This window comes from Paralichthys olivaceus, chromosome 13, assembly GCF_024713975.1.
Source record: "Paralichthys olivaceus isolate ysfri-2021 chromosome 13, ASM2471397v2, whole genome shotgun sequence".
Classification (NCBI taxonomy): Eukaryota; Metazoa; Chordata; class Actinopteri; order Pleuronectiformes; family Paralichthyidae; genus Paralichthys; species Paralichthys olivaceus.
In genome coordinates, this window is record NC_091105.1 from 13,070,501 (window position 1) to 13,095,786 (window position 25,286).

Below are 25,286 nucleotides of genomic sequence, written 5' to 3' on the forward strand. Positions count from 1 at the left end.
GAGTAACCAAATGAAAAGTATTGGAGGAGCAATGTACACACACACACACACAAACACACACACAAACACACACAAGATGATAAATGTTTGAAATGTGACTCAACTCACCTGAACTTAGGAGGTATGGTCTTTGGGGACTTGATGAGCTGTCGTGCCTCAAACTCAATGTCCCTCTTCTTCAAACTGTTGCTCACTTCCCAGACCTGAAACAAGGAATGAGGATGTGAGGAGAAGATTGGACAAATTTACTGAAGAAATCAAGAGTCATGTAACAATTGAAGCCAAACTCCTGAGATGTCTTCTCAGGACTGTGAACTCACCAGATTGAACAGTTTGAGCAGTGGGAGGAACTCAGGGTTATTGTATTCCTTCAGCTGATTCTCCCAGAACCTTCATAACAGAAAGAAAACACAAGCTTCATCTTTACTGCTCCTTTTCCTCACACACACACTGGTGTGACATGAGCTGAGGTCAAGTGTTGTGAATGTGTGTGTGTGTGTGTGTGTTAATAATTTACTGCACTCTCAGAGATGTTTTGCTCTCCTCCTCGATCAGGTTCATCATGTCTTCACCAGACACTGATGATGGGAGCTGATTGTTCTCCTGAAGTCTCAGCAGCTGAGTCATAACTGCAGTCTACACAACAGACAATAGGCCAAACGTCTTTATGTGTAAATCTTTGTTTTTGTGTATAAATAAAGGACACAGTTTATTTGAGTGACCTCATTTTGATGCAGACTGGAAACTACAGTGGGTCTTACTCACCTGTCCTGTGCAGCAGAAAACTTCACACATACCTTGATGGGCTTGTAGATGACTTTAGTGGCGTCGGATTTCTCCATTGTTGTCTTCAAGTTGTACGTGACAATATTCGACAAAGTACTGGACTGTAAATGTAAAATGTTATGATACAGAGAGTTGCTCAATGTAGAGATGATCCAGACACAAGTGTTCGTTGCAAACTCAGGATGAAGACTGACAGAGTGAGAGTTCTGTACTGATTTAATTCTGCAGAGATCACAGGCACCGTTGCACTGTTTCCATGAGAACACACCAAATATTTATGTTTGAATTTTGTTTGACGTTTATTAATTAACGTCCATCTTCAGAATTATATATGTTGTGTTGTGGAGTTAAAGATATTGTAACAGACTGGTAGTGAATGTTAATGTTGACTGTTATAATGTGTTGATGGTTTAGTAATAGAGTTCAGCTTGAAAGATTATAGTTTGAATAAGCGAGTTTTACAGAATGTCATTGAACAGGTCAGTGTTTGGGCATGTGTCACTGTTGTCAGTTCCAGCTACCAATGGCTGTGGGTTGGGTGAGACTGTGTGCTTTTCATTTGCTGGGAGACAGGGGTTTGTCCTCTTGATGGTGGGTTGAGAGACGGGAGCTTGAGGTGTGAGGAAAGGAGCCAGAGGGAGGCAACCACCATGTTACTGTGGTGTCTGAAATGCCATGTGTTGTGTTCTCTTTGAAGGAAGTTGATCTATGGGTCTGAAGCCCATAGGTCCTGAGGATTCGGAGGTCCATAAGTTAGGTTTTAAGAGGAAAACTGAATGTTGACATGAGGGCATTAGGTCAAGGCTCTAACCACCACTCTAAATTTGGGCTGGCGCCTTCTTCTCTGTTACTAGACAGAGAAGGTGTCCTTGTAGGGGAACCATATATGTTTCTTTAGGTTTACGACGACAACTCTCTCTTGTATTGATGCTGGACTTTTTGTAATAAACCTTTTATCAAGACGGTGTCAGCGGAGATTCCTTCATCATCTTCACATCATCGGTCACAGCCCACAGTCACCTGTGTACACAAATAAACCTGGAAGGAAGGAGAGCTTAAGCCTCGTGTCATCTTTACTGCGGGACGCTACAATATTATCATTATTGTTGTTTTAAGAATAAGAATGCCTTCATTGTCATTTAACAGGGTCAACAATGAAATAATAGAGCCACTCCTTCACAGTGCAAACATATGAGTACAAAAATACTAAAAAGTTAAAAAAAAATACTTTATTTGAAATAGTGGAAATTGACAAACATTTACAAATATACATGTAACTATATTCAAGTAGCTGTGTTGCACAGTGGATGGGTGGGTATTGCACATGAATGAGTATTGCACAGCAGTGATTATGGTCAGTATGAGTCATAAATATATTGCACAGTGGATGGATGAGTGTTACACATTATTGCACAGTCATGATTAATTGCAAGGTATATATAGTATATGGTTATTGCACAGTATATGATTAATAAATAATGATTGCACAGTGGGTGGGGATAAAGTCTTTGAGGGTTGTTATTATTATTATCATTATTATGAAGGGCAGTATAATTTCAGTCGAGCACAAAATCCTATTAACGATTGACCTGAAAGAAAATACAACTCCCATGACTCCTTTGCGCGTCTCGTCAGCCCTGACGTCACGCTGTCTGCAGCAGTGCTGAGCTTTGTGCGACGCGGAGATGTTTGTGCGGACGGAGCAGCCCAGGTACCCTCACATCTACATCACTGTACATCCACACACACACTCCCGAGGCCGTGTTTACTACCGGGCGCAGGGACGAGTGGATATTTAGCAGCTTCGGATCGGAAATGATGAAGGTTTCCAGCCAGATTTGACCGCAAACCGTTGAATTGAGTCTGGCCAGGCTGCCATTATCTGTGTATCTGTGTTACCCAGAAATACATGCTAATAGCGTGTTTTTAACATGTTAGCATGCTACAAGCCTCTGCCGGCATTTTATTTACTCAAAGTTCATCGTTGAGTTGGGTCACAGCCTCCACCGGCTGCCCTCCATGTCCATCAGTCTTCCTTTGTCATACAAATGTTGTGAGCCCATTCATTCTCTGCCTCCCCAGCTGTCGTCACGCAGATAAACAAAGATGTAGCTCGCCGCTTTTTACTTGTGTAAAGATGCCTTTCCCTTACAAAGCTCCTGTAGGTTTAAGTGATGTAAAAAAAGGAAACCAATGCTGTGTTTCCTGTAGTTGTTGATATTTCAGTTGTGGTTTACTTGTCTGATTAACAGTCATATGTGTTTTTCTATAGGAACTGCTTTTAATGAAACATATGAACAATTTGAGAGGCCAAGAGCGATGCAGAGTTCCACCCAGGCAAACAACGGGCCAACCCCTGTGACCACAGCACCCACAGATCAACCACTGGACACAGGCACAGAGGCTCAGCCAGCACCCATTGAACCACATGCACGAGAAGAGGGGGCTGCATCTGAGGCTCCTGTTGAGACTGACACAGTAATCGCACCACAGGAAAATGAGGCGGGGGCAGTCGTGCAGGCAGTGGAGAACCAGACTGCTGTTCAGCCGCTGAGTGAGTCCTCAGAAAAGCCCGGAGGGATGAAGATGGACTCTGCTTTAAAGACATGTGCGCCCACAAAATGTGACACAAACACAAATTCTCTGTGTGATGGGCAAAAGGCTAAGAAACAGGATAAAGTTGTACGTGATGGGAGGAAATATGTTCCTTCCAAGAAGGCTATGATAGATCCTCTGAAAATGGACATGTCCAAACAACTGGTCATGCCTCTTACATGTGAGTACTTTGTATTGTGTGTGTGTGTGTGTGTGCGTGTGGTGTTCTGCTTGGTGTTTGATCATTACATTGAATTTAGGACTAAAGGTACAGGAGTCATATGCTGTATTCAGACATGAACTCTTGTCCTGGTCAGCCACTTTCAACAGAAACAACAGAAAAATGTGCAGAACATTTGGGTTTGGAGTTGCATCTGAGTAGAGAATGTAGGAGGCAGGATGTGAAACATAAATTGTGTTGCAGAAATCAAAGGGTTTTTGTTTACAGCACATCGAAACCGACATTGGCCCTTTTTGCCAAAAGCTCTTGAATATGGGAGTCTTTCCAAAGTGCCTCTACGTGTGTGGCACCTCTTTTTTATCCTGAGATAATTGTATTCTTCATGTTTTGCGTGCGTTACATGTTACAAACGTCATCAACACGTTCACTCGCTCGCTGTGAATTTTTCTGCTCCATTCTCCCATGGGCTCACTCAGACATGTTCTGGACATTTCACAAGGGGGGGCTTAGTCCCAGATTAGTCCCAGAAAATGTTCTGTGTTTAATGACTGAAAGCAGCTATACTGCCTAGTTTGGAGATTCAGTGTTTATTTAAAACCCCAGTTTACAGTGCAACATGCTGTCAACACAGTAAACACATAGAGATGTATGTTGTGATTGAGTCTGTAGCATCTTGAATTGTTTTCAGTTGCATATAGGTTATGGTGATTTTTACGGCAACATGTTGATTGATTTGAGATTTATTATACAATATTATATACTGTAAAAATATCTATGCTAATTACAGTAACTGCACAAACATCACTGCAGAGTTTATATACTTTTTACAGTGTAAGTACTCACAAGATAGCATTCTTTTAAAACCCTATCTTGTCTTGTAATACTGCATATAATTACACAATATACAGTAGTATTAAATGTAGTATGTATGTAGTATTAAACTTATAGAATCAATAGCTTGTGGTGCTCAGCAGCAGCCAAGCAAAACACTGCAAGTTAGAGTCGGACTAATTATTTGGCCTATATATAAACCAATATTAGCTTCTCACTACTTCTCATTTAAATGCACATGCTGCACTGTGTCTCTCAGTCCACCAGAGAGCACTGAAATTGTCCTGCTCATTTTATATTTTTGTCTTAATTTGTCAAAAAATTAAAGGATTGAGTTATACGTTTTTGAGAACAATCCACTAATATATAATTCTCATACTTTTAATCTCTCATATATTTATATTTGGTATCTGCCTTAAAAATCCAGTTTTCTCTTTGACAGCTCCAATGCACAGACTCTGATTTCCTGTGACAGTAAATTAAAGTATTATATTAATGCTAAGGGATGTGTTTCACAAATTAGTTAGTTACTGTGTGTTCTGTAAAAGTCTTCTTTCCATTTCTGAAACCACCATATTAACCCTCCAGGCCATTTCTACATGGATGGAGCTGCAGTTACTCCAAAGCCACATTTTACTTTTTTAATGCTTTATACTTCATGGACTTGTCTCTGTGCTAATAATATGAATGAATGCTACATTTTAATTTCCTCTCCTGTTTCCTTCCAGCATCTCAGCTCTCCCTGCAGTGCATTGAGTGCCACATAATCTTCAGTGACCACAAGAGCAAGGAGCGTCACCTGAAGTTGAGCCATCCAGCAGAATATGAACATTGCATACTGAAGAACGCCCTGTTTGCCTGTTACGTTTGTGACCGCCACTTCACAAACTCCACAGAGCTCATGGCTCACCAGAAAGCCCACATCGAGAAGAAACCCTTTAAGTGTCCGATCTGCGGCGTGGCCTTCAACAAGTCGTCCGAGCTTACCATTCATAAAAAGATTCATTTTGGCCAGGACGGCTATGCCTGCACGGACTGTGGCAAACCTTGCAAAACTTTGACATTGCTCAAGTATCATCGACGCACACACACTGGAGAAAGGCCATACGTTTGCAAGGAATGTGGAAAAAGATTCACCATGTCCAAAGCTCTGCAGAAACATATTGTGTCCCACCTGCCAGAGGGAGCGGAGCTAGATGAGCGGGCTGCCACAGCTAAAGCACAAGTGAAGAAAAAGGATGGTGAGAAAACATTTCATGTTAAAAATATCCTGTAATTTTACACATTGAAAAGGTAACCCACTTTATGTGGTCTTCTACATGTCTCTAGGTAGTCCACCACTTTGGTCCAGACTAAAATATCAACTTTTTTCTGGATTTTCATCAGTGTTTGCGAAAAAACATCCTCCTTGTCTTGTTGCACTCAGACTTACTTAGTAAATGTGAGGCTTAACAAACATAAGCCATTTTCAGACTTTTTCAGAGTTTGCCTTTAGCAGGAGATTCTCCGCTCAGACACAATCACAACGAAATCTCTGGAGTGTTCAGTGACAGGATGTAACAGCACATCAACACATGCTTTGGCCATTACATCAAAAACTCTCAAATCTCGCTGTCTTCTAAGTTCACATCTTCCTTTCCATATTCTAAATTATGTTATGAAATAGTAAATTTTGGTATGGCTCCTCTTTTTCATCCTGAGATATTTGTATTTTATTTCAGTTTTGCATCTGTGGTGTGTTAAAAACTTCATTGACACGTCAACTCGTTTGCGATGCATCCTCTGGACTCTGCTGTATTCTCACATGGGCTCATTTGGATGTTATCCAAGTTTTTTTTAGGGGGCTGGAAAGAGAAACTCCTGAGAAAGTCCTTTTTTGACTCTGCCGTTTGTGTGGAAACACTATACATACTCACTCAGCCAGTTAGTTTAAAGTGCCTAAGTACATCCTTATAGAGCTACTCAAATGGCTACATACTCAGCTTTAGTCCCATTTTCTGATCCAATTATACATATACTGTAATATAATAATATATATAATTTAAACTCTAATGTTGTGTCCACGCAATGCGGCGCAAATTTCCCGGGATCATTTGTGTTTATCCGGGTAAATTGTAACCGTAATTTAACAAAGATTTGTGGTGAACACACCATAAGGGTGCTGAAAATATGTTTTGCTATTCGTTGTATACAGTATATTACAGACTTTTTTCTTTGAATTATTTTCAGGTGCCTCTACAGTAAAATATTCTTGCTCCATATGCAAGGCAATTTTCAAGACCACCAAGACACGGCTACATCACATGAAAACTAAGCACAATGTGTTGCCTGCTGCAGCCAGACATGCACTACCAACTGGGCAGCAAGTGAAGCAAAATACACCCATCATAACGCCGATATCTATTTGCCAACCAGGACTATTACAACTGGAGCCCAATGGACCGCTGCAAAAAGTTGATTCCAATATTGACACAGAGCAGATTCGCAGACTGATTGAGTCTTTAGGAAATGTGCAGAAAGTGAACCAAGTTGTCATATTGGGGCAGGTGCCGCCTCATGCACCTCCACTGGAATTGCAGCAAATTCCACATCTGGCAGAACCAGTAAACATCAGTCCACCTCAGATAGATTTTATAGGACAGTCAGAATCAAAGACAATTGAACTGGACACTTTAAACCACCAATTTGATCCAATGGAGCAAACAATTATACTGGAACCTATTACACCGGACGGGCAATTGGAAAACCCTCATTTCCCAGAATTAGGTTCCCACATAACCATAGGTGAAAGTATAGAGCTGACATTTGTTCAGACTGAACAAACAGAGAGACACGAGGGAGAGGTGATGCATCAGAGCCTTCAACAGCCTGAGATTAGTGCATTTCAGTCTGACCCAGTGAATCAAATGGTTTGTCAGGATCAAAACCTTGAGCAAACGTTCATATTAGAACTCACCCCTGCTCTGATGCCGACATTGGAGCTGGAACAATCCAAAACTTTGCCAAAAGAAGAAATCCCGTCTTCCTCTCTTGTGCCAACCACTGAACTGGAGAAGACTCCAGATCAGACTGTGATAGATGAGCAGGAGACTGGCCTGTCAGTCCCGACATTTATGTCAACAGTTGAGTTGGAGCTGACACCTTTACAAACGGAGCAACAGGAAGTCACTACCTGCCCTTATGTTCCATCAGACACACTCACAGAAACCCCAAGTGAATCTGAAAGAAACGTCAAAGAAGATGATGTATCATTAGTGCAGACAGAAAGTCAAGATCTAATCCACAATGTGATGGACGGAGTTGTACCACAAGAGATGCAAGAAAAGGCTTTACAGGAGCCATTTGAACAAGACTCCTCTGAGAAATTGTTAGTAGATCAGAAGACGGGTCAGGAACAGTTGTCTGAAGTTGAGGACGCATCTGCTCCAAAAGAGATTCCATCGCAGTTAGAGTCTAAGCAGGTGCCACAGATTTCAGAGTTACCTGTGAATGTAATGTCAGCTCAAGAGCTAGTTAAAGTGCGGAAAAGAAAGCCAGCCAGGACGTTTATCTTTCAAGGATATATACAAGAACAGGTCAGATCCATTAGAAAGGATGATTTACAAATTGAAGCCAAACCTCCCAAACGCCAAAGAACAAAAAAGTCTCATCTTGTTGTTAAATTTGGTCCATCGAGCAAAGAAAAGAAAATCAAGAAACAGAAGAAGCCATCACAGCAGCATCAGCCAACTTGGGAAGAAGAGATAACAACAGATCTCTCACCCAAAAAAGCCTCATCACAGAAGAAGGGAAGAAAGGGAAAAAAAGAGAGGGAGGTGGGACACTTGGTATCTACAGCTGAAATAAAATTACCCTCATTAAACCAGGAATCACAGGAGCAACAAATCAACCTTGATACAAGAAAAAAGCATACAAGAAAAAATAAAATTAAAAAGCAAAAGGAACAAGCCAGGGAGGGTGTGATGACAGTAAGTGAACACAAAACTGCTGTTTTGCCTGTTTTTAAAAAGAAAAAACAAACGAAAATAATGCGAAAAGATCTGCCCAAGAAAGCAAAGGATGGGAAGAGAAAGAAAAACCTGGCAAAAAAGGAAGAAGTTAATACAGACACAGCTTCAGCAGAAATACAAGAACCACACATAACACAAGACCCGCTTGTTCTACTGAAAGGCCACAAACAGCCCCAGCTGAAAGTTTACAAGTTAGACCCGTCAAAGGCATCAAGTCAGAAACAGGAGGCTTCACCTGTTGATGCCGGACCAATGTCTCAACAGAGTAAAGACAACAAACTCCCAACAAGTGAGTCTGCAAATAATCTCACAGCAGAAAATAAGAAGAAAGGAGGAAGACCAAAAAAGAACCAAAAAGCTCTTTCGTTGTTGTCCTCGCTACAGATTTCCCGTCAACCATCAGAGACACTACCCACCAAGCCAAAGACCACCAGGAAGCGCAAAGCCTCCTCGAAAGTAGAGACAGAGGGTGTAATAACCTCCTCTCATTCCAAACGTGCCTTAGAGTGTAAGGACTGCGGGGAGAGATTCAGCGAACTCTCGTCCCTTCAGAAGCATAAGGCGACGGTGCATATCGTCGAGAGTCCCAGTCTCACGTACACCAATGGGAACATCTTTGAAGGGGTCTCCAGGCTGGATCTTTACCAGCTTCCAAAACAGAGTGCTAAGGCTGTTGGGGTGATGAATGCAGCTGCAGACTGGGATACTGAGCCTGAGGTGACAGAGTTGGCTTTAGAAGACCGAGAGCGGACTGTCTGTTTTCCAGCTTTGATTCCATCCCCGTCTTTACCTGTTCCTCCTTCAGATGTTGAAATGAGTGCCTGTGAAGATAAGCATGGTAGTAAAACAGAAGCCCATGTTAAATTTCAAACCTCTTCAGATGGTTGCTCTTTATCTGATCAAGGGAAAAACTGTGAAACACCTTCAAATTTCACATCTGAATCTGGTTTAAATATCTCTACTCAGACAAGGAATTTTGAGACTGGGGAACCTTTAACATCAGATGAAGCAGAGCAAGAAAATTCAATGCTGAAGAATCCCAGCCCAGAGTCTGAAGTTCAAGCTACAGTGGATGAAGACATCAAGGAGGATTTACTTCTTGAGGTGGATTTAGTCACTGTTGGGGAGCAGAATGAAAAAGATGAAAGTGACCCAGCTTCATTGCAAGAAAGTGTTGCTCAAGATGAATCCAAGAGGAATTCTGAGTGTGGAAGCACTGAAACACCCACAGCACCTGGGCATGAAACAATAATAGAAAAAAGTTTAACTTGGCAAACAGTGTCGTGCTCCACGCATCAAGTGGAGATCAAGGAAGAAGAGGAAGAAATGGTAGTCCAGAGAAAAAAGGTTGAAGGGAAAGGAGCTGCAATAAATAACACTACAAGGGGCAGGAGACGAGGAAGAGGACATCTAAAAAGGGGCATGATAACTAGGACGTTTTTAGGTGGGGATACTGTCAAAGGAACAGAATCAGAGAAAGAACAAGATGAATGTCAGGTCATTTATGAAAAACACGCCATCACCCCTGACTCAGGAGCTCATGATGAAGTTGAGACTGGCATAAAGACTTCACAGCCAAAGACCAATCCTGAATGTGAGGCCCAAAAAGCTACTGCTCCTGCCGCGTGTTTGCCTCACGGGCCCCCTGCGTTAGAGGAATCTCCTGAAGAGCAAGTCGTTTTTGAGCTGGAGTCGGTCACCACGAGTGTGGAGGAAGTAATGAATGAAGGAGAGGAACATGACCGGGAGGTTGATCAGTCTCCAGGCATCATACTGGAGAAATTCCTCACCTCTAGACAGAGAGAGATTGCTGACAAAGAGCTGTGTCTGAGGACTGCAAGGAGCAATCAAAGACAGGTTAGATACGAACAAACACAGTACATTCACAATCAATTACGTATTGCTATTTTATCAACAAACAAAAAAATTTCTTTCCAGGGTTTGGACAATATTACTGCAAATGTAGTTCAAGTCCCTGGGAGCCGGGAGATCAAGGTTGAAGAGAATATCTCAGATCCGCTGTTGGTTGCACCTTCCAGTCAGAATAGGCTGAGGTTAAATGTGCAGCCACATCACCAACGTGACATCAGGACTGTTCTGGTGAAAGAGGAGAGCACCCTCGTGCTGAATGAGGCTCAGGCCTCACACGGCAGCAGGCACATCAGATGGAATGTGGAGCCAGTGAATGAAAATGAAAACACTGCAACTCCATGTAAGTATGAGCACATACTGTTGTAGCATTTTAAAAACATTGCAGGGAATCGGATTATTGGCTTTTTAAAATATATATTTTGTTTGCTTTTATTTGATAGAGAAAGGAAACAGGATGAGAGAGTAGGGAGATGATTCACAGAAAATGGTCTGTCCATCATGGACATGAACCGTTCTTATAATCCACTATAGATTATAAAATATAAACAATCAATATAATAATATAATTTACATGGTATAAGTGATTTTCCTGAAGTTAGGTGATAAATAAGTGAGCCTACAGTATATGGTGGTAAATTCACAGTGTTCTGCCACGTCAGAGATGGATGAATAATGTTTCTGGACTTGTGTTTTCAGTAATACAGACTGAGGAGACAACAAACAACAGTCGCATCACACCAGAGTTCAACACCAACCAGTGTATCTTCTACCCAGTAAAAGAGGAGGAGAGGGAGCTTCTACTGGGAGCCACTCAGACCAGCAGAGGGAGTTTAACACCAGAGGGATCCAGTGTTGCACATCAGACAGAGCATCAAAGTTCTGATGCTGCTTTATGTGAGTGATTTCTAGTTATATCCTCAGTACATTGAAGAGTATCGTAAAACCTTTATAAATGTGAAACAACATTAACAACAGATGAAGGAAGGCAAGCCACACAAGACCGCCAGGAGATAGGAGTGAGAGGGCTGTTGTCAGAACCAGGGGTCAGTGACTTTGCACCTGGACAAGGTTTGTTTTCTGTTTCAAAAATCACAAACAATAGTAACAACTTTATTAATGAGCTATTTATTAAAATTGATGAACATTGAACTCTCTGTAAAGTAACCAATCTTTCAGCAGAGGCAGATGCTGAGTGGCCTCATCCACCAGACCTCCGGGACTTTCTCCTCCGGAGCTCTGATGAAGAGGAACGAGGTGAACTGTCTGATCCTCAGCTTGACTCGGAAGCAGAAGTGATGGCTTATTTTTCCAAGAACAAGACCATTTGTGCACGACAGCCAGATCAAACATCTCAAAAGTACAGTAGTTTTTTATTTTATTGCCTTTCTCTTATATGCTTTATTCTCTTGTCTCAATCATTCTGACCTGCCTGCTGCTGTACCAACTCTATTGTGGATCAATAAAGATTTATCTTATCTTTTAAGTATTCACAGAACACATGTTGACTGTCAAAAAAAAAAAATTAATTATCATTAGAATTTGTCTTAACTGGTACAGTTATGGGCAAACTCTGGGTTGTAGATATGAATTTGTTGAAAAACAGAAAACCTGGTACTTACGTAGTAACATGTATTAAATGTTATCTGTCTTTGGTGTTCACCTGTTTGTTCATGGTGTTCTTTCTTTTCTTCCACAGTTTGTCAAACTCAACAAACCAGCTCCTTGCACCAAGAGATGAAAACAGGACCAGGGAGCCTATTGATTACTTCTCCAAATACTTTAGTTGGGATACCTGGGAAGAAATTGCCAATTGCACAAATAAACTATCCAACATGTCGAACCCTGTCACAGCCAGGGAGGTTGCAAAGTTTGTTGGGATCCACGTTGCAATGGGAACTCTGAAGGTTTGTCCTCCTATTTGATTTGCTTCTTAAATTATTGCTTGACGCTGGTAAAGGTAGTGTTGCTCAAGTTGTTTCAGTTGACACTTTTTATCTTATTTGATGAAATCCTCTTCACATCCCTTGCCATCAATTAATGAAGTTGTTTAAATGTTAAAAAATCTTGTGTTTGTGGCCCTCACAGGACTGTTGTAAACCTGACCAGCTAGCGTAGCTTTCTGCCACTAACTGATCTACTTGCCTGCCCATGCTCTCACTCTGCATGACCATAGTCTTCACAAGCCAGAGAGACACACACCACTGAAGCTTAGACAATAGTCAGAAGTTAGCGAGCGAGTCACATAAGTCAGCTTCCAGCCGTTGTCAGGCAGTGTGCACTCATGTGTTTTGAAGACATTGCTGTGATGAGATGGTTGATGGTAGGGTGACGTAGTGATTGTGTATTTTTAAAGTGTTTTTTGCACTTGCTAGCTTTTCCAGGCTTACCATCCCCAGCTTTAATTAGATGCAAGACCACCAAATGTTGTTATTTATTTGATCTCTTTACTTTTCAGTTTCCCAGTCCGAGGCTCTACTGGGACGATTTGACAAAGGTTCCCTTAATTGCTGACGCCGTACCACTTTCACGTTTCCTTGAGCTGACTTGCAAGTTGAAGTTTGCTTCTCCTGCAAAAGATCCAGTCAACAGTACTATTCAGGAAGAAAGGCACGACGTTGATTTTCAAAATAGACATCAAGACAAAACTCTGCCAAGCAGTCAATTTGTAATTTCTCAGCAAAGTGACGGGGAAAGCCAACGTGACAATACAAATGATCCAAACACTTCCAAAACACAGACTGATCCACTGTGGAAGGTTCAGCCATTACTGAGCCGCTTCAAAGCAGGCTGCCAGTCCCTGAGAAGAGAGGGTGATTATGCAGTTGACCAATATCTACTACCATTGACCGGGAGGTTGCACAATTACAAAGTGTCTCTCTACTGCACTACATTAATTGGATTTGGGGGTTTACTCCTGCATGTGGATTTTAAATTGAATCTCTCCGACAAAGAAGATGCTGTAGAGAAAATGGTCCCTAAAGGAAGTATGGTGTTTCTTTGCAAACAGGAACTCTCCACCCCAGCAATGCTGGAACGCCTGCTGGTTGCTGGAGTTCATGGTGCAGGCAGGGTGGGTGGAGCACGGGGGCAGATTGGGGATGAGTTTGTGAGCTCAGACGGGAAGCTGATGTTACGCAGATCACACTGCGGATTTATTCTTTCTACTGCGGGGAATGGCCAGAGGAGCATGGCTTCTCTCACCGACAACTTTGAGAAGGCCCAGATGTCGGCTCTTCTCAACAGAGATTTGCGAAACCTTTACCCTATTCCCCTCACTGCCTTGGCTCCAACCTGCTGGCCTCAAGCAGTGCTCTGGTACCTGACAGATCTGGCTTTGGTCAACTCCTGGCTCTTGTACCGACAGGATCAGCAGGCACCTTCTGCACCTTTGACTCTCATGGCCTTCAGACTGGAGGTGTCCAAGGCTTTAATCCTCTCCAGTGGCTCTGATACGCAGGACTCTGTTCCCCCTCAACCCCCTGTAGAGAAAACCCACTCAACAAGTGAAACCCCCAATCCCACCATGGTGGAGGAATGTCTTCTGCCGGATGCAGCCACGCGCTACGATGGTTCGGGCCACTGGCCAGAGCAGCTTGGGGAGGGAGAAGGGGGCAGGTGCCGTTTTGGTGACTGTCAGCGAACATCTCGAGTGCTATGCCTTAAGTGCTGTGTCTTTCTATGTATCTCACGCAACCACAATTGTTTTTTGAATTTCCACAATCAAGGCAGTGTTGGGAAAGAGTAGTCTTTACCCATTGCTTTTCACATTTAGGCTAATCAAAAACAATGCTCTTTTATCATCTATCCTTACAACTTTCCCATGATGCCTTTCACTGGCAGTGTCTGTTCTTTTGTAAGATGATTGTGCTGCAACTTAGAAAAACAAATGCTTTGGGATATGGCTTATTATATTATTGAGCAAGTGTAAAAATAAATTTGCCTTCAGGAGGAAATGTAAATAGATTAACTCATAGCTATACACTTTTTCTGTAAAAGAGATACAAATGAATTTGAAAAATAAAGTTACCATGATGTTTTTTACTTTTTATTTAAACTTGACTCAATTTACTTTCCATGATGAGCTTGATTTTAGCTCTGTGATTGTAACATTATTTATTTGAATTCCATGAAACAATTAAAACAATTTTAGTACCAAATGCATTGTTGATTTGTTTGGGCTTTTTTGCTTAAAATGTTGGCACTTTATAGGCTTAAAGACTTGTCATACTAGGGAAAAAACAGAAATTACTCCTAACAACTGACTCTAATGTTCAACTGTCTAAGCTATGACGGTGTGACAGTGAGCTGGTGTGCACAGTAGCAGGACCCTGAAACTGAAGCTTTAACATGGAAATCAGGCATTATTTTCATTATTTATAATCAGATCCCCAAAATATTGATGATACCAGTGCAAAGTGTTTTGTGTGTAAAAAGCTTCATGAGGAATAAAAAAATAGATACAACAATAAACAATATAAATGTGCTAAATCAAATCACAAGAACACTTTATAATGCTGCTATATTTTACATAACAAACACATGTATTAAGATTTACCTTAATAAATATGTTACGTTAAAATGTGTCTTGTTTATAAAAATGCAGAGAATAATAGAAAAGTTCTATTTATTTCATTTATTTATTTAGTGATAGTAGCTTGTTTATAATACATTCACCTTATATTTTACCTACTAACCTTCTGCTAACAATACAATACAATACAAATATTGAATTGCCATTGATTTCTTTGATTCTTGCCTGATTGAATCAAAAACCTATTAAAACCTGTGCTTTTCCAACTGCGACGTGTCTAATTGTCTAAAGTGAAAGATATTTATTTATCTCAAAGGTGTCATTGGACCATACTCCAATAATAACAGTGACAAAATAGTGAAAAACAATTGTGAATGAATGCTTATTGGATATTTTCATACAGGTAGAGGTAGGGTATATCTATGATCAAAGAAATACTCTGAATAAACACATGGTGTGTAAAGTGCCTGTTTATTGAAAATGGAGGGAAGTGAGAAGTTAACTTTGTAAGATCAAGTTCTCCACTGTTTTTTACCTGTGCTTGTAAACACGTGGTCACTGATATGAAATAAAACGAGGTATGAGTGGGAGAGAGGCAGATCAACAAAACTACTGAAGCTGAGTGAGAGAGAATTACAAGAAGTACTTTTCACTAAGTTGTATTTGGTCACGTGACGAAGATCAGTCATAGAATTAGAGTTGATAGAAAATAAGGTGAGTCCAACTCCAGACACACAAACGTAAAGCTGTACTGTTGCAGTGCCTGGGATCAACAGGTTAGTTTACATTTTGAAACCGTGAATATATTTTATAACAAGGTTTGAAGTTGAAGTCACGTGTTTCGCTTCCATGCAATGCTTCTGTTTCTTCCGGTATTCATCATTAGCTTCTCTGCACGAGCCCCGGAGCAAGACGACAGATCTGCAATCGACATTTGTTCATTTTTTTTCTCTGAACAAGATTCACTAACAAGTAGTGAACACAGACCGGTACTGAAGAGTGACCGGCGGCCATCTTAGTTGTACTGTGATCACAACACACAGCGCCAGGAAGTGCGGGAGCCGCTCTGTGTGTTGTGCTTCTGTGAGGTCAACTCTCCTCCAGTCAAACTACATTCAAAGAGCGGGCAGAGGTAACGCTGGCGTTTACTCACTTTTACTAGCTTGTTCTAGAAATCACGCACAACACGCACAGATATTAACGTGCCTGTTATTTATTTGTAGGAGATGCGTGTGTGCGTTAAAAGGTTAAAGTTGGTTTGATGAGAGAAAAAGTCTTCGGTCCGTTTTGAATGGCAGCCCGTGTTGTTAGCGCTAACTGCTAGCTAGCGTTAGCCCGCTCGATGTGACTGTTTTCTTTACGATTAGCATTAGCTACGTGTACAGGCATGAAACTGGCGCACATATATTTTCTTTAAGTCGCACTTCTTTATCAGATAGACTCGGTGATGCATTTGAATCAGCTCACACACGGCCGGATGTTCGTCAGCTTGCATGCAGCTAGTTAGCGTAGCTAGCGGCCCTAACGTACGTTAGCGTTAGCTAGGATGAGCTGAAACTTGAGTGATCACAGGGAGGAACTGGACTCAGTTAAAACCCGCGAAGCTTCGCAAAACGAGTTTTTATAAACAACCACTATAGTGCTACAGCCTACCCAGTCCTGCAGACTATTCGTGTATTGTCATCTGTTGAACAGAACTGCTTGTTAACGTAAGTCCTGACGCATGTGGGATTATGAGTGTGGTTTCCCGCTGTTAATCAAACTGCTGCTGTGTCTTTCTGCCGCATTCTTTTTAAAATCAGAGGAAATTGTTGTGTCTGCTGAGACCCGCCAGCCTCCCAGGATGGACTCTGATATTTTGAACATTGAGGAGATAGTGATGGGCCGGGGGTTACCGGACCCTCCTCCTGAAGCTCCCCCTGAGAAACCAGCAGAGCCCTACAAACCCATCACTTTGAATGGGCCCCCTGCACCCGCTGTTCAGTCCTGTAAGTAACACAGTGGACATAATTAGTTTGTTGAATTCAAATGAAAGATCACCCGTGGATCTCTCATGCAATCCGTTTACATCTCCACCCTCCAGACCAGCATGAAAACCTGCAGTGTTTCCAGTGCTTCATCACATTCTGCAGTGCCAAAGCCAAGGAAAGGCACATGAAGAAGAGCCACCGGGAAGAGTATAAGCAACAGCTTCAGCAGGTACGTTTCACAGTGCTAGTTCATGTAGTTCAGTGAAAATACAGGTCTAAAACAATTTATGTATCCATATTAATACCTCTGAATTTATGAGTTGAGTTCATAAAATGCTTGCAGAGTGACATATTTACACTGAGTTTTATAGTCTTTAAATTGCAATCACTTTGCATGGTTTAATAATAATAATAATGCTTTTGTCGCCTGTAATTTACAATATTTTAATATATTCCATCAGACTGTTTCTCCTAGTCTGTGATTGTTTAACCTTTCTCTTTCTGTACTCTTAATAGGATTGTAATTCAAGAAAATAGACTATTAAGAATGTCTCCTGTTGCCTGCTTAGTCCTCGGTGAACTGAATGAATTTGATACACCACAAGCAGTTCTTAGTCTTGAATACTCTTTAACTTTGGCTGTGCTTTATATTTGTATCTTTTTATGTTCTCACAGGGAAACACATTGTTCACATGTTATGTGTGTGATCGCACATTTCTGTCATCTGAGGAATTGACGCAGCACCAGCCTACACACAGCAAGGATGACAAGCCCTTCAAATGTGTTCACTGCAAGGAGAGCTTTAAAACATTCTCTGAAGTACGTATAATATTGTAGTTTTTTTATTAAGAATATTTCTTGAAATTAAAACAGTATGAATGTGAATATTTGAAATTAATATCTCTTACATAATTAAAAATGTGTAGTTATTTTCAAAATATTAGATACCTTCTAGGTTGGTACTACTTATGTAAATGTTTTGTTTAACATTTTACTCCTCACTTATGCAGCTCACAACCCATAGAAGACAAGTGTGTCCGGAGAAACAGTTGGTGTGTAAAGATTGCAATGAAACCTTCCGGAGTGCTGCGCTTCTGCGTACTCATCGCCTGATCCAGCATCCCCGCCCAGATGTAGAGACTCCACAACAGCCAGAGGAGCCCACGAAGACCCATCAATGCAAGAAGTGTGGTCAAGGCTTTGAAAAGGAGTCCGAGCTGGTAGCTCACCAGGAGAAATACCCGGAAGGTCAGCAATGCAACGACAGCTCTTCATCCGCCAAGAAACGCGGACGGCCTTCCAAAACCGAAGAACCGGCTGTTGCTGAGAAAAAGGGAAAGCAGAAAAAGAAGGATGAGGCAGAAGCACCTGAGGAAGCGGTGACGGCCAGCAGCACATCCGAGTCAGCACCACCTCCAGCCGAGGAGAAGGGAAAGCCACGTTTAGCAAAGCGAGGCCGCCCCCCTAAAGCCGCAGCAAAATCAGAAACAGAAGAAAAGATCCCAGAGGATGATGGCCAAGCTTCAGGAAAGGAGAAGAAACCTAAAGTAGACCCAGCCCCCCTGCGTCAGCACCCGTGTCCTGAATGTGATCTCTCGTTCCCCAGCTTGATTCAGCTCCGCGCTCACAAGAAGGAGAAACACGCCCCACGGAAAGCCCACCCCTGTGACGAATGTGAAGAGAGCTTTGCCCGCTCTGAGCAGCTCGACGCCCACATGTCAAGGGCTCACGCTATCGGTCGCTTTGCCTGTCCGACCTGCGGCAAGAGCTTTGGTCGTGAGCGCACATTGAAAGCTCACCAAAAAAGCCACCCGGATGAAAAGCCCGAAAACCCAACTGCAAAGAGATAATTGTGTTATGTGGACATTTTAAAAAGTGTATGGTTTTTGAAGATTTTAGCCAGGAATTTTCCATTTTTCAATATTGAATATTTGATGCTCCACACCATGGTCTCAGATGAGTTTGAAACGGTTTTTGAGAATGACTTTTTAGCTAATTTTGGGTTGAGTTATTGATAATGAGCTGATTTAACTGTGGACAAACAGACACATGTTCTCATTTGACTAACCAAATATTGTTAAATCCATCTATTACACCCTTTGTCACGGAACATAGTTTGTCTGGAAAAAACATTTTGATTAACTCTTTTTTTTTTTTTTTTTTTAATGATTTGTTTCAGTTTTTAATGCGTGAAATGCGTGTGGTGTGAATTTATAACTGTGTCTTGAGTTTAACTCACTTTGTGGCAAAATGTTTTTAATGTTTTTTTCCTCCTTTTTTTTCAAAACAGATTGGGTAAGTACATATTATCAAGCAAATTAGATGCCTAGTAATGATACTATGTTTGAATGTGTGTCAAAAGAAATGTTATGTACAGCTCCTGGTTCATATTGTGCATTTTTTTTACACTTAATATTTTGATTATGTTCCTTTCTAAATTAAGTCTCATTGAATTTTTTTTTTTTTTAACAAAATTGCATTCTGCTAACATTTTATTTTGGCCAAGTTCTTCAGATTAATTGTGGAGTGTTTGGTTTGTGGGCAGAAACGATCCACTGTAATCATGATTTTTCTCACAGTGAAAAATGTTATTCTTTATTTTTTCACTTATTAGAATAATAGTTCATGTCTTAGACATTTCTGAAATGGAACTCGTTGCTTTGTAATACCTTTGAGTCCCATAAGGATCTGTGTATATCATGTTATTCGCTAATTGGATTGTTTCTCTCCCCACTGCAATGTGTCTGGACACTGCAAAAAAAAAAGTAATAAAATATGCCATCCTAAGGGAGGCTGCTGAAGAAATGACGTGCCTTCCTGTCTTTTGGTCTCACTTCTACTACAGAAACACAACCTGAATGGTGGATTTATATTGTAAGTGTTGATCTCAGTATTTGTAGTCACACACACTGCATATCAAATAAGCCTGTAGTTTAATGTCAAGACCATTCTTTCCTACCCAACAGCCTGATTGGAAAATGCCAGGGAATATTTTTTTAGGTTCTTTGCATATTCAGATGTCAGCTGTTCATCCCAGTGAGAATGTTGTATTTGTATTTGAATAGAATACCTGTTCACTACCTGGTACCAGACACTTGCAGTGGTGTTAAGTTACCCATCCCTCCACCGGCATAGAGGTCAGTAGATGGGTGTCTGTACCTTTCATCAAGCTATGTACAGGACTGGGCATAACTCTGTGTTTTTGGTTAATGTACCTTCTTAGACTCCGTAGACTGCACATTAATCACCTCCTTGGTAGAATAGCTGTTGCTGTTTGGACATGTAGTACCCCTCCATGACACTGGGGGTGTACGCGCGGTCAGATCTCCTCTTGCGGCTCTTCATTTGTTGTCTCTTTTCCTCATTCAGCCCTCGTCGATCATCGGGTCCAGTGGATGTACATCTTCCTGCTCGGCTCTTTTCATCGCTGGGTTATCGCGCAGTCTCATCGATTCTCTTAGTTTTGTGTTTTATCTACGTGTGAAAGTCGTTTTTGACACCGACGCGAAGCAGCTGATGTCGAGGAGAAAGCGAATGTCCCCATTGTTCTGAAGCACGCGCTGTTTGTCAGAGGCTCCTCCCGCCAGGTGAGCGAGGTGGCCGGCTGGGTGCCCGGGTGTGTCGGGAGAAGAATTTCCATGGAGAAGTTGTTTGCCAACTTCTGTCGCAAATCGGAGAAAGAAGGAAACAAAGAGCTGGAGGACGTGTCACACATGTAGTCGCTCGTCAGGTTGGGACAAATGAATATTTTGTTCATGAGTCTAGTTTCGTAATCAACTTAAATGTTATATCTCACAGGCTCAGTGTGTGAGGTTTAGGGATCGATTGGCGGAATATATAAATAATCGCAGTGATGATTTTTTTCTTGTGTGTTTCATCTAAATTGCACAGATTGTTTTCTTTACCCTTGAATGGGTCCTTTATATTTGAATACTTTATATTTACATCAGAAGCGGGTCCTCCACGGAGGCTGCCATGTTTTTTTTATAGTAGCTCAGACTGGACAAATTAAACACCTTTTGAGTTTTTATGACAACTGAAGCTACCACAGGTTCTCTCTCATGTTTGGAAGGGGAGGGTGAGGTGAGGGGTGTTCAACTGCAACATGAAACTTCACCGCTAGATATCACTAAATTCTACACACTGAACCTTTAAAATTGAATCCATTACCATCAAATGCTATTTATTTGAATGCCTGTCCCTCTGTGTGTCACCCAGCCAGCAGTCATGTCCATTGAATACACCATTGATATCCAGCTAACGGAGCTGGGATTTCCTGGCATCCTGCAGCCACCGGACACCTCAGTCCGAGAGGTGTCCGGTCACCCTGCCAGCCCTCTCTCCAACACACACAAACGAAGACTGCTGTCACTGGATGGCGAGGAAGTGGGTCCAGAAAAACGAACCGCTCATGGTAAAAGGCTAGCTCCTGCACAGAGTGTGCAAGATGACCAGGCTGCACAGGTAGAGCTGTCAGAGAGCACAGTGGATGTTCCCACCGCTGGACAGACAGATGAGCCACAGCTGATCGATAAAGAGAAAGAAGACGAACAGGAAGGTGTTCACAATGCAGAAGCTGCGCAGGACGGTTCAAAAGAGGAGCAGCAGGGTGTGGTGGATGACTCAGACGACAGTGAAGTTTCAGATGTGTTTGAGGAAGAAGAGGTTGACATAGAAGATGATTATGAGGAGGAAGAAGACAGCATAAACAATGGTAAGACTGAAACTACAAATGTACAATTAAAATACAATATGTACAGATATACTAGTCCTGACTGATTTTAGAGTCTCAATGCTTGTCGTGTACTAAATTATTTTTCCATTATTTAACAGTAATGAAATTATAGACCATTTATTCCTTTTTAAATCTGATATATGGTGATACCATCTAAACCAGAATATATCAGTCTTCTGATTATTTCTAATATTACATTTAGACCTGTATGCTTAGTGTACATATTTGATCATGATCTATCCCATATCAGTTTTTTTTTCCACCTTTCTCCAGAGTCGAGTCCTTCAGACAGCTACAGCTGCAGTGTCTGCAATCTCCAGCTTCCCTCCAAATTAGAGCTGCAGGATCATATGAACCTGCACACCGGAGCACGCCCTTATTGTTGTGCTGAATGTGGGAAGCGCTTCTGCCAGATTCACAACTACCGTGTTCATCTGCGCACACATGCTGAGACCAAAGTGGGCCGTCTCGCCTGCAGAGTTTGTCGCGTGAGCTTTGCATCACAGAAGGATCTGGATGTCCACCTGACGCATACTCACTTGGAGAATGAGTTCTACGAGTGCGACCTGTGTAAACGTGTGTTTACATCATTGAAGTTGTGCGAGTCTCATGTGCGGTTACACAAATGTATGGTGCCTGTTGTTTGTAAAGTGTGTGGCCGCAATTTCTCCTCTTCAAAATCCCTAGCGCGCCACCTGAAGAAGTTGTGCCACCACACTTTAAAATGCACAGACTGCACAAAGACCTTTACTAGGAAGAATGCTCTCCTGAAACACAGCTTCTCCCACCTTGGTTTGCTGCCTTACACCTGCGTACGATGCCGCTGCCACTTCCGCCTGGCAGTGCTGTACCACCAACACAAGTGTGAACCTGAACGTATTCACTGTGTGGCATGTCTGAGAGAGTTTGTTAGTCAGCAGGACTTCCAGCAGCACAAAAAGGACACAGGCTGCTGGGGCAACCAGGAGCCTAAAGGGGATGAGATCAGATGCTTGGAGTGCGGACAGATGTTCGATAGTTCAGAAGAGCTTAAGCAGCATGCCGGTGCTCACCAGAGGGTACTGAAATGTGCTGAATGTGGAAAGGGTTTCCGGTCGGCCCTGCTGTTAATGTCCCACATGGGCGGTCATGCCGGTCAGTCACCCTGCCTTTGTCAGAGCTGCGGACTGGGTTTCCCCCACCAGTGGAACTATGACAGCCACCTCAAGACCTGTGGAAAAACACCTCAGCCTGGGGTAAGACAATAATACTGTTTACTGCAGTCACCTATTTTCTAAAGCATTGTTTTCTTTTTCGGTAAAGATACATCTCGGACCTCCATGCAGCTGTTGATTTAATTTGAGCTTGATTAAATCAACTTCAAATGATTCAACCTCATGAAATTAAAACTGAAACAGTAGTTCAATTTAAATTGACTAAAATGTCAATTAAATAGTTGTGATGGTGGGGTCACACTGGAGAAGTTTGAACAAATTTTTCTTAAATATGGACACAGATCTTCTTTCTGATGATCTACTGGTCATTTAGCTCATTGTTTGTCAATCTCTAACCTAGAAAATACTTCCTGGATTCTCAAGATAGCAGATCCAATTTTTAAAACTGAGATGTTTACTTTTGTGACGCATCATTTGAATAAATGAGATAATACCAGGATACTAGTACACTTGAACTGTTTAATGCACTCAGTGCTAGTGGTAGGTCACTTTTTTGTGGATTTTTCTGTCAAAGTGTTTTTTAAATAGAATGTAGGTGAGCAGAAAATGTTGGTTATTGGGGTTTATTCACTTACCAGTAACTAACACACAACAAAAATAGTTTGACATTTTGTGAAATTATTTGCTATTTGGCTAATGGTAAAAAAAGGAAGCATAAGACATAAAGAAATATCAACAATAGCAGAATTTTTTGAAGTGAGACTGTGAGTCAGTAAGAAACCACAGGAATCTGTATGATGTTATTTCATCCGAGGAAACAGACAAACCTCAGTTGCAATATTACAACCTCCTCTGCTGTTGCAATGTTTGTTGATGTCATAAACTCTCGATTCTGCACTGCCCTCTAGTGGATGCATTGCTGAACAACCACCCAACAACAAACGGATGGAAGTATGTGGACAGTGATGTTTACATTGTTTTAAATGGACGTATCTCTTTTCGTAGAGGTGACCTAAATGAGCCTTAGGTATAACTTTAAAAACCCTGTCGGTTGTATTGGCATGTCACACTAACGTATTATATAATATGTTTGGTAACTGGTATTTGTCTGTTGTCTTTCCCATTTCAGAGTGCTGCCAAAAAGCATCAGGCTTCAAAGACCTCTTCATCTGAGAAAAAGAAGCTCAGTGCAAAACCAGACTCATCAAGTTCAGCAAACGTAGTCGCCATGCCTGCCACTGTTTGCAACAAAGCTGCTGGACCTGTTAAAGAATCTGTTAGTCCTGGACTTGTGGCAGAGGATGTGTCCCCTGGCTCTGGTCCACCAGACAGATTATGGAAACTAACCCTTGACAAAAACCCGCCCCCTGGTGTTAAACTTGTTTTGTTTCTTCCTGTGTGTCCAACTGAAAGCAATGGCGATCCCCTCTCACCTGCAATTTCTACACACCTAGGAGTGGATGCTGCTCTGGGAGTGGAGCTGAACACCCCTCTAGATTTGGCATCTGGTATTAAACAGGATCCAGAATGTGAAGCACCTTTGGATTTGTCTAAAAAGTGTGACTCATCCAAGTCTGCTCTGAGGGACATTCCTCTTCACACTGTTAAAAATGAGCCTCAAGAATTTGAAATCTCAGGAGAGACTAATGAAAAAGGAAAAAAAGTTTGCAAAAGCAGTGACAGTGAAGCAACTGTTACAACAAATCCAGGAGAGGCAGGAACTGAAGTGAAGCAGTGCAAAATGGACCCGAAGGATCTCTCCCCTCTTAATACTTCATCTGAACTAATTGTGGATATTAAGAAAGAGCCTCAGTCTGATGGCTTGGATTGTGATTTAGGGTCTGCAAAGTCCTGCTAGCTCATAAACAGGATGCCAGAGAAAGAAATTCTGATGGAGGTTGACGTTTCACACCTTGCATGTTTGGATAAAGAGAAATTAAATGCGCTGAAGGCAGAAAAAAATATTCTTTGGTTACATTTTCTACCCTTCATAGACTTGCCTGGTTATTTTTGAATGTGGATAAATGACAAAGCAGAATTTCTTTTGTGTATGAGTGGATTTATATCTCGATCAGAACCTCTATCGGATGATTGTATGACTTTTGCTGTAAGAAAAGACGGATTGTTTTGTTCTTTGATTCCTAACAAAACTTTCCGATCTCCATTTGACAAAATTTTATTTCTGAATAAGACTTGTAACTCTGACCACCAGAGCAAAATGGTACTGTAATAATTATAAAGTCTATGTAGTGTACATTGGGTTTGTGGATCTATTATTAAGTTAAATGAAAACACGGGGTTTCTTGGTATTCAGCTGAAAACTTGAAATGGATGCGTTTTTGCCTATATATACTTTACCTTTAGTTCCATGTTAAGTATTGTATTGATGAATAAATAAGCAAATAACAGCACCTCTCATTGATATTATAATAATACTTATCGAAAAGTCGGCAGGTATGTTTATGTTTTTCTAAATGCAAATAAACATGTTCTTATGCAATATTAGCTAATGTGAGTGTTGACATTATTTTTTTTGTTTGTAAATCTATCAGGGGGGTTTGTTCAATACCAACATTGTGAAGACATTTTGGCTGGTCCTCACAAATTCACAGGGCTGTTTC

General features: G+C 41.5%; 3 protein-coding genes across 7 annotated transcripts; all 3 read left to right on the forward strand.

Annotated features, from left to right (window-relative positions):
• Positions 1-2,403: 2,403 nt before the first annotated feature.
• On the forward strand, positions 2,404-14,432 carry znf576.1 (zinc finger protein 576, tandem duplicate 1). 3 transcript variants are annotated; one of them, XM_069536898.1, is made up of 10 exons: positions 2,404-2,497; positions 3,059-3,562; positions 5,122-5,634; positions 6,623-10,260; positions 10,342-10,615; positions 10,972-11,169; positions 11,251-11,343; positions 11,452-11,632; positions 11,972-12,179; positions 12,731-14,432. In XM_069536898.1, the coding sequence occupies exons 2-10, from the start codon at positions 3,106-3,108 to the stop codon at positions 14,018-14,020; spliced, it is 6,852 nt and encodes a 2,283-aa protein (XP_069392999.1). In that variant the 5' UTR covers positions 2,404-2,497; positions 3,059-3,105; the 3' UTR covers positions 14,021-14,432. The 3 variants fall into 3 exon arrangements, with proteins under 3 accessions (XP_069392999.1, XP_069393001.1, XP_069393000.1); XM_069536900.1 differs by having other exon boundaries at positions 11,455-11,632; XM_069536899.1 differs by lacking the exon at positions 2,404-2,497 and adding an exon at positions 2,588-2,610.
• A 1,061-nt stretch (positions 14,433-15,493) lies between these two features.
• On the forward strand, positions 15,494-19,581 carry znf576.2 (zinc finger protein 576, tandem duplicate 2). 2 transcript variants are annotated; one of them, XM_020092701.2, is made up of 5 exons: positions 15,494-15,938; positions 16,609-16,794; positions 16,890-17,005; positions 17,452-17,595; positions 17,787-19,581. In XM_020092701.2, the coding sequence occupies exons 2-5, from the start codon at positions 16,650-16,652 to the stop codon at positions 18,624-18,626; spliced, it is 1,245 nt and encodes a 414-aa protein (XP_019948260.2). In that variant the 5' UTR covers positions 15,494-15,938; positions 16,609-16,649; the 3' UTR covers positions 18,627-19,581. The 2 variants fall into 2 exon arrangements, with proteins under 2 accessions (XP_019948260.2, XP_019948261.2); XM_020092702.2 differs by having other exon boundaries at positions 15,912-16,515.
• Positions 19,582-20,123: 542 nt separating this feature from the next.
• On the forward strand, positions 20,124-25,170 carry LOC109633095 (zinc finger protein 420). Of its 2 annotated transcripts, XR_002202979.2 has the most exons (5): positions 20,124-20,506; positions 20,995-21,490; positions 21,785-22,746; positions 23,574-23,692; positions 23,795-23,932. XR_002202979.2 is itself a non-coding variant. In XM_020092691.2 (4 exons), the coding sequence occupies exons 2-4, from the start codon at positions 21,004-21,006 to the stop codon at positions 24,521-24,523; spliced, it is 2,178 nt and encodes a 725-aa protein (XP_019948250.2). In that variant the 5' UTR covers positions 20,124-20,506; positions 20,995-21,003; the 3' UTR covers positions 24,524-25,170. The 2 variants fall into 2 exon arrangements, 1 of the variants encoding a protein (XP_019948250.2); XM_020092691.2 differs by lacking the exon at positions 23,574-23,692 and having other exon boundaries at positions 23,795-25,170.
• Positions 25,171-25,286: the final 116 nt, after the last annotated feature.

What these genes read in the sequence shown, in the direction of transcription:
- znf576.1 (XM_069536898.1), top strand. Translation starts at nt 3,106, where the DNA reads ATGCAGAGTTCCACCCAGGCAAACAACGGGCCAACCCCTGTGACCACA. An exon ending in CAAGGAGCAATCAAAGACAG is followed by an intron (nt 10,261 to 10,341) that starts GTTAGATACGAA and finishes ATTTCTTTCCAG; the next exon opens with GGTTTGGACAATATTACTGC. An exon ending in AAGTTCTGATGCTGCTTTAT is followed by an intron (nt 11,170 to 11,250) that starts GTGAGTGATTTC and finishes CATTAACAACAG; the next exon opens with ATGAAGGAAGGCAAGCCACA.
- znf576.2 (XM_020092701.2), top strand. Translation starts at nt 16,650, where the DNA reads ATGGACTCTGATATTTTGAACATTGAGGAGATAGTGATGGGCCGGGGG. An exon ending in ATAAGCAACAGCTTCAGCAG is followed by an intron (nt 17,006 to 17,451) that starts GTACGTTTCACA and finishes ATGTTCTCACAG; the next exon opens with GGAAACACATTGTTCACATG. An exon ending in GCTTTAAAACATTCTCTGAA is followed by an intron (nt 17,596 to 17,786) that starts GTACGTATAATA and finishes TCACTTATGCAG; the next exon opens with CTCACAACCCATAGAAGACA.
- LOC109633095 (XM_020092691.2), top strand. Translation starts at nt 21,004, where the DNA reads ATGTCCATTGAATACACCATTGATATCCAGCTAACGGAGCTGGGATTT. An exon ending in AGAAGACAGCATAAACAATG is followed by an intron (nt 21,491 to 21,784) that starts GTAAGACTGAAA and finishes ACCTTTCTCCAG; the next exon opens with AGTCGAGTCCTTCAGACAGC. An exon ending in GAAAAACACCTCAGCCTGGG is followed by an intron (nt 22,747 to 23,794) that starts GTAAGACAATAA and finishes TTCCCATTTCAG; the next exon opens with AGTGCTGCCAAAAAGCATCA.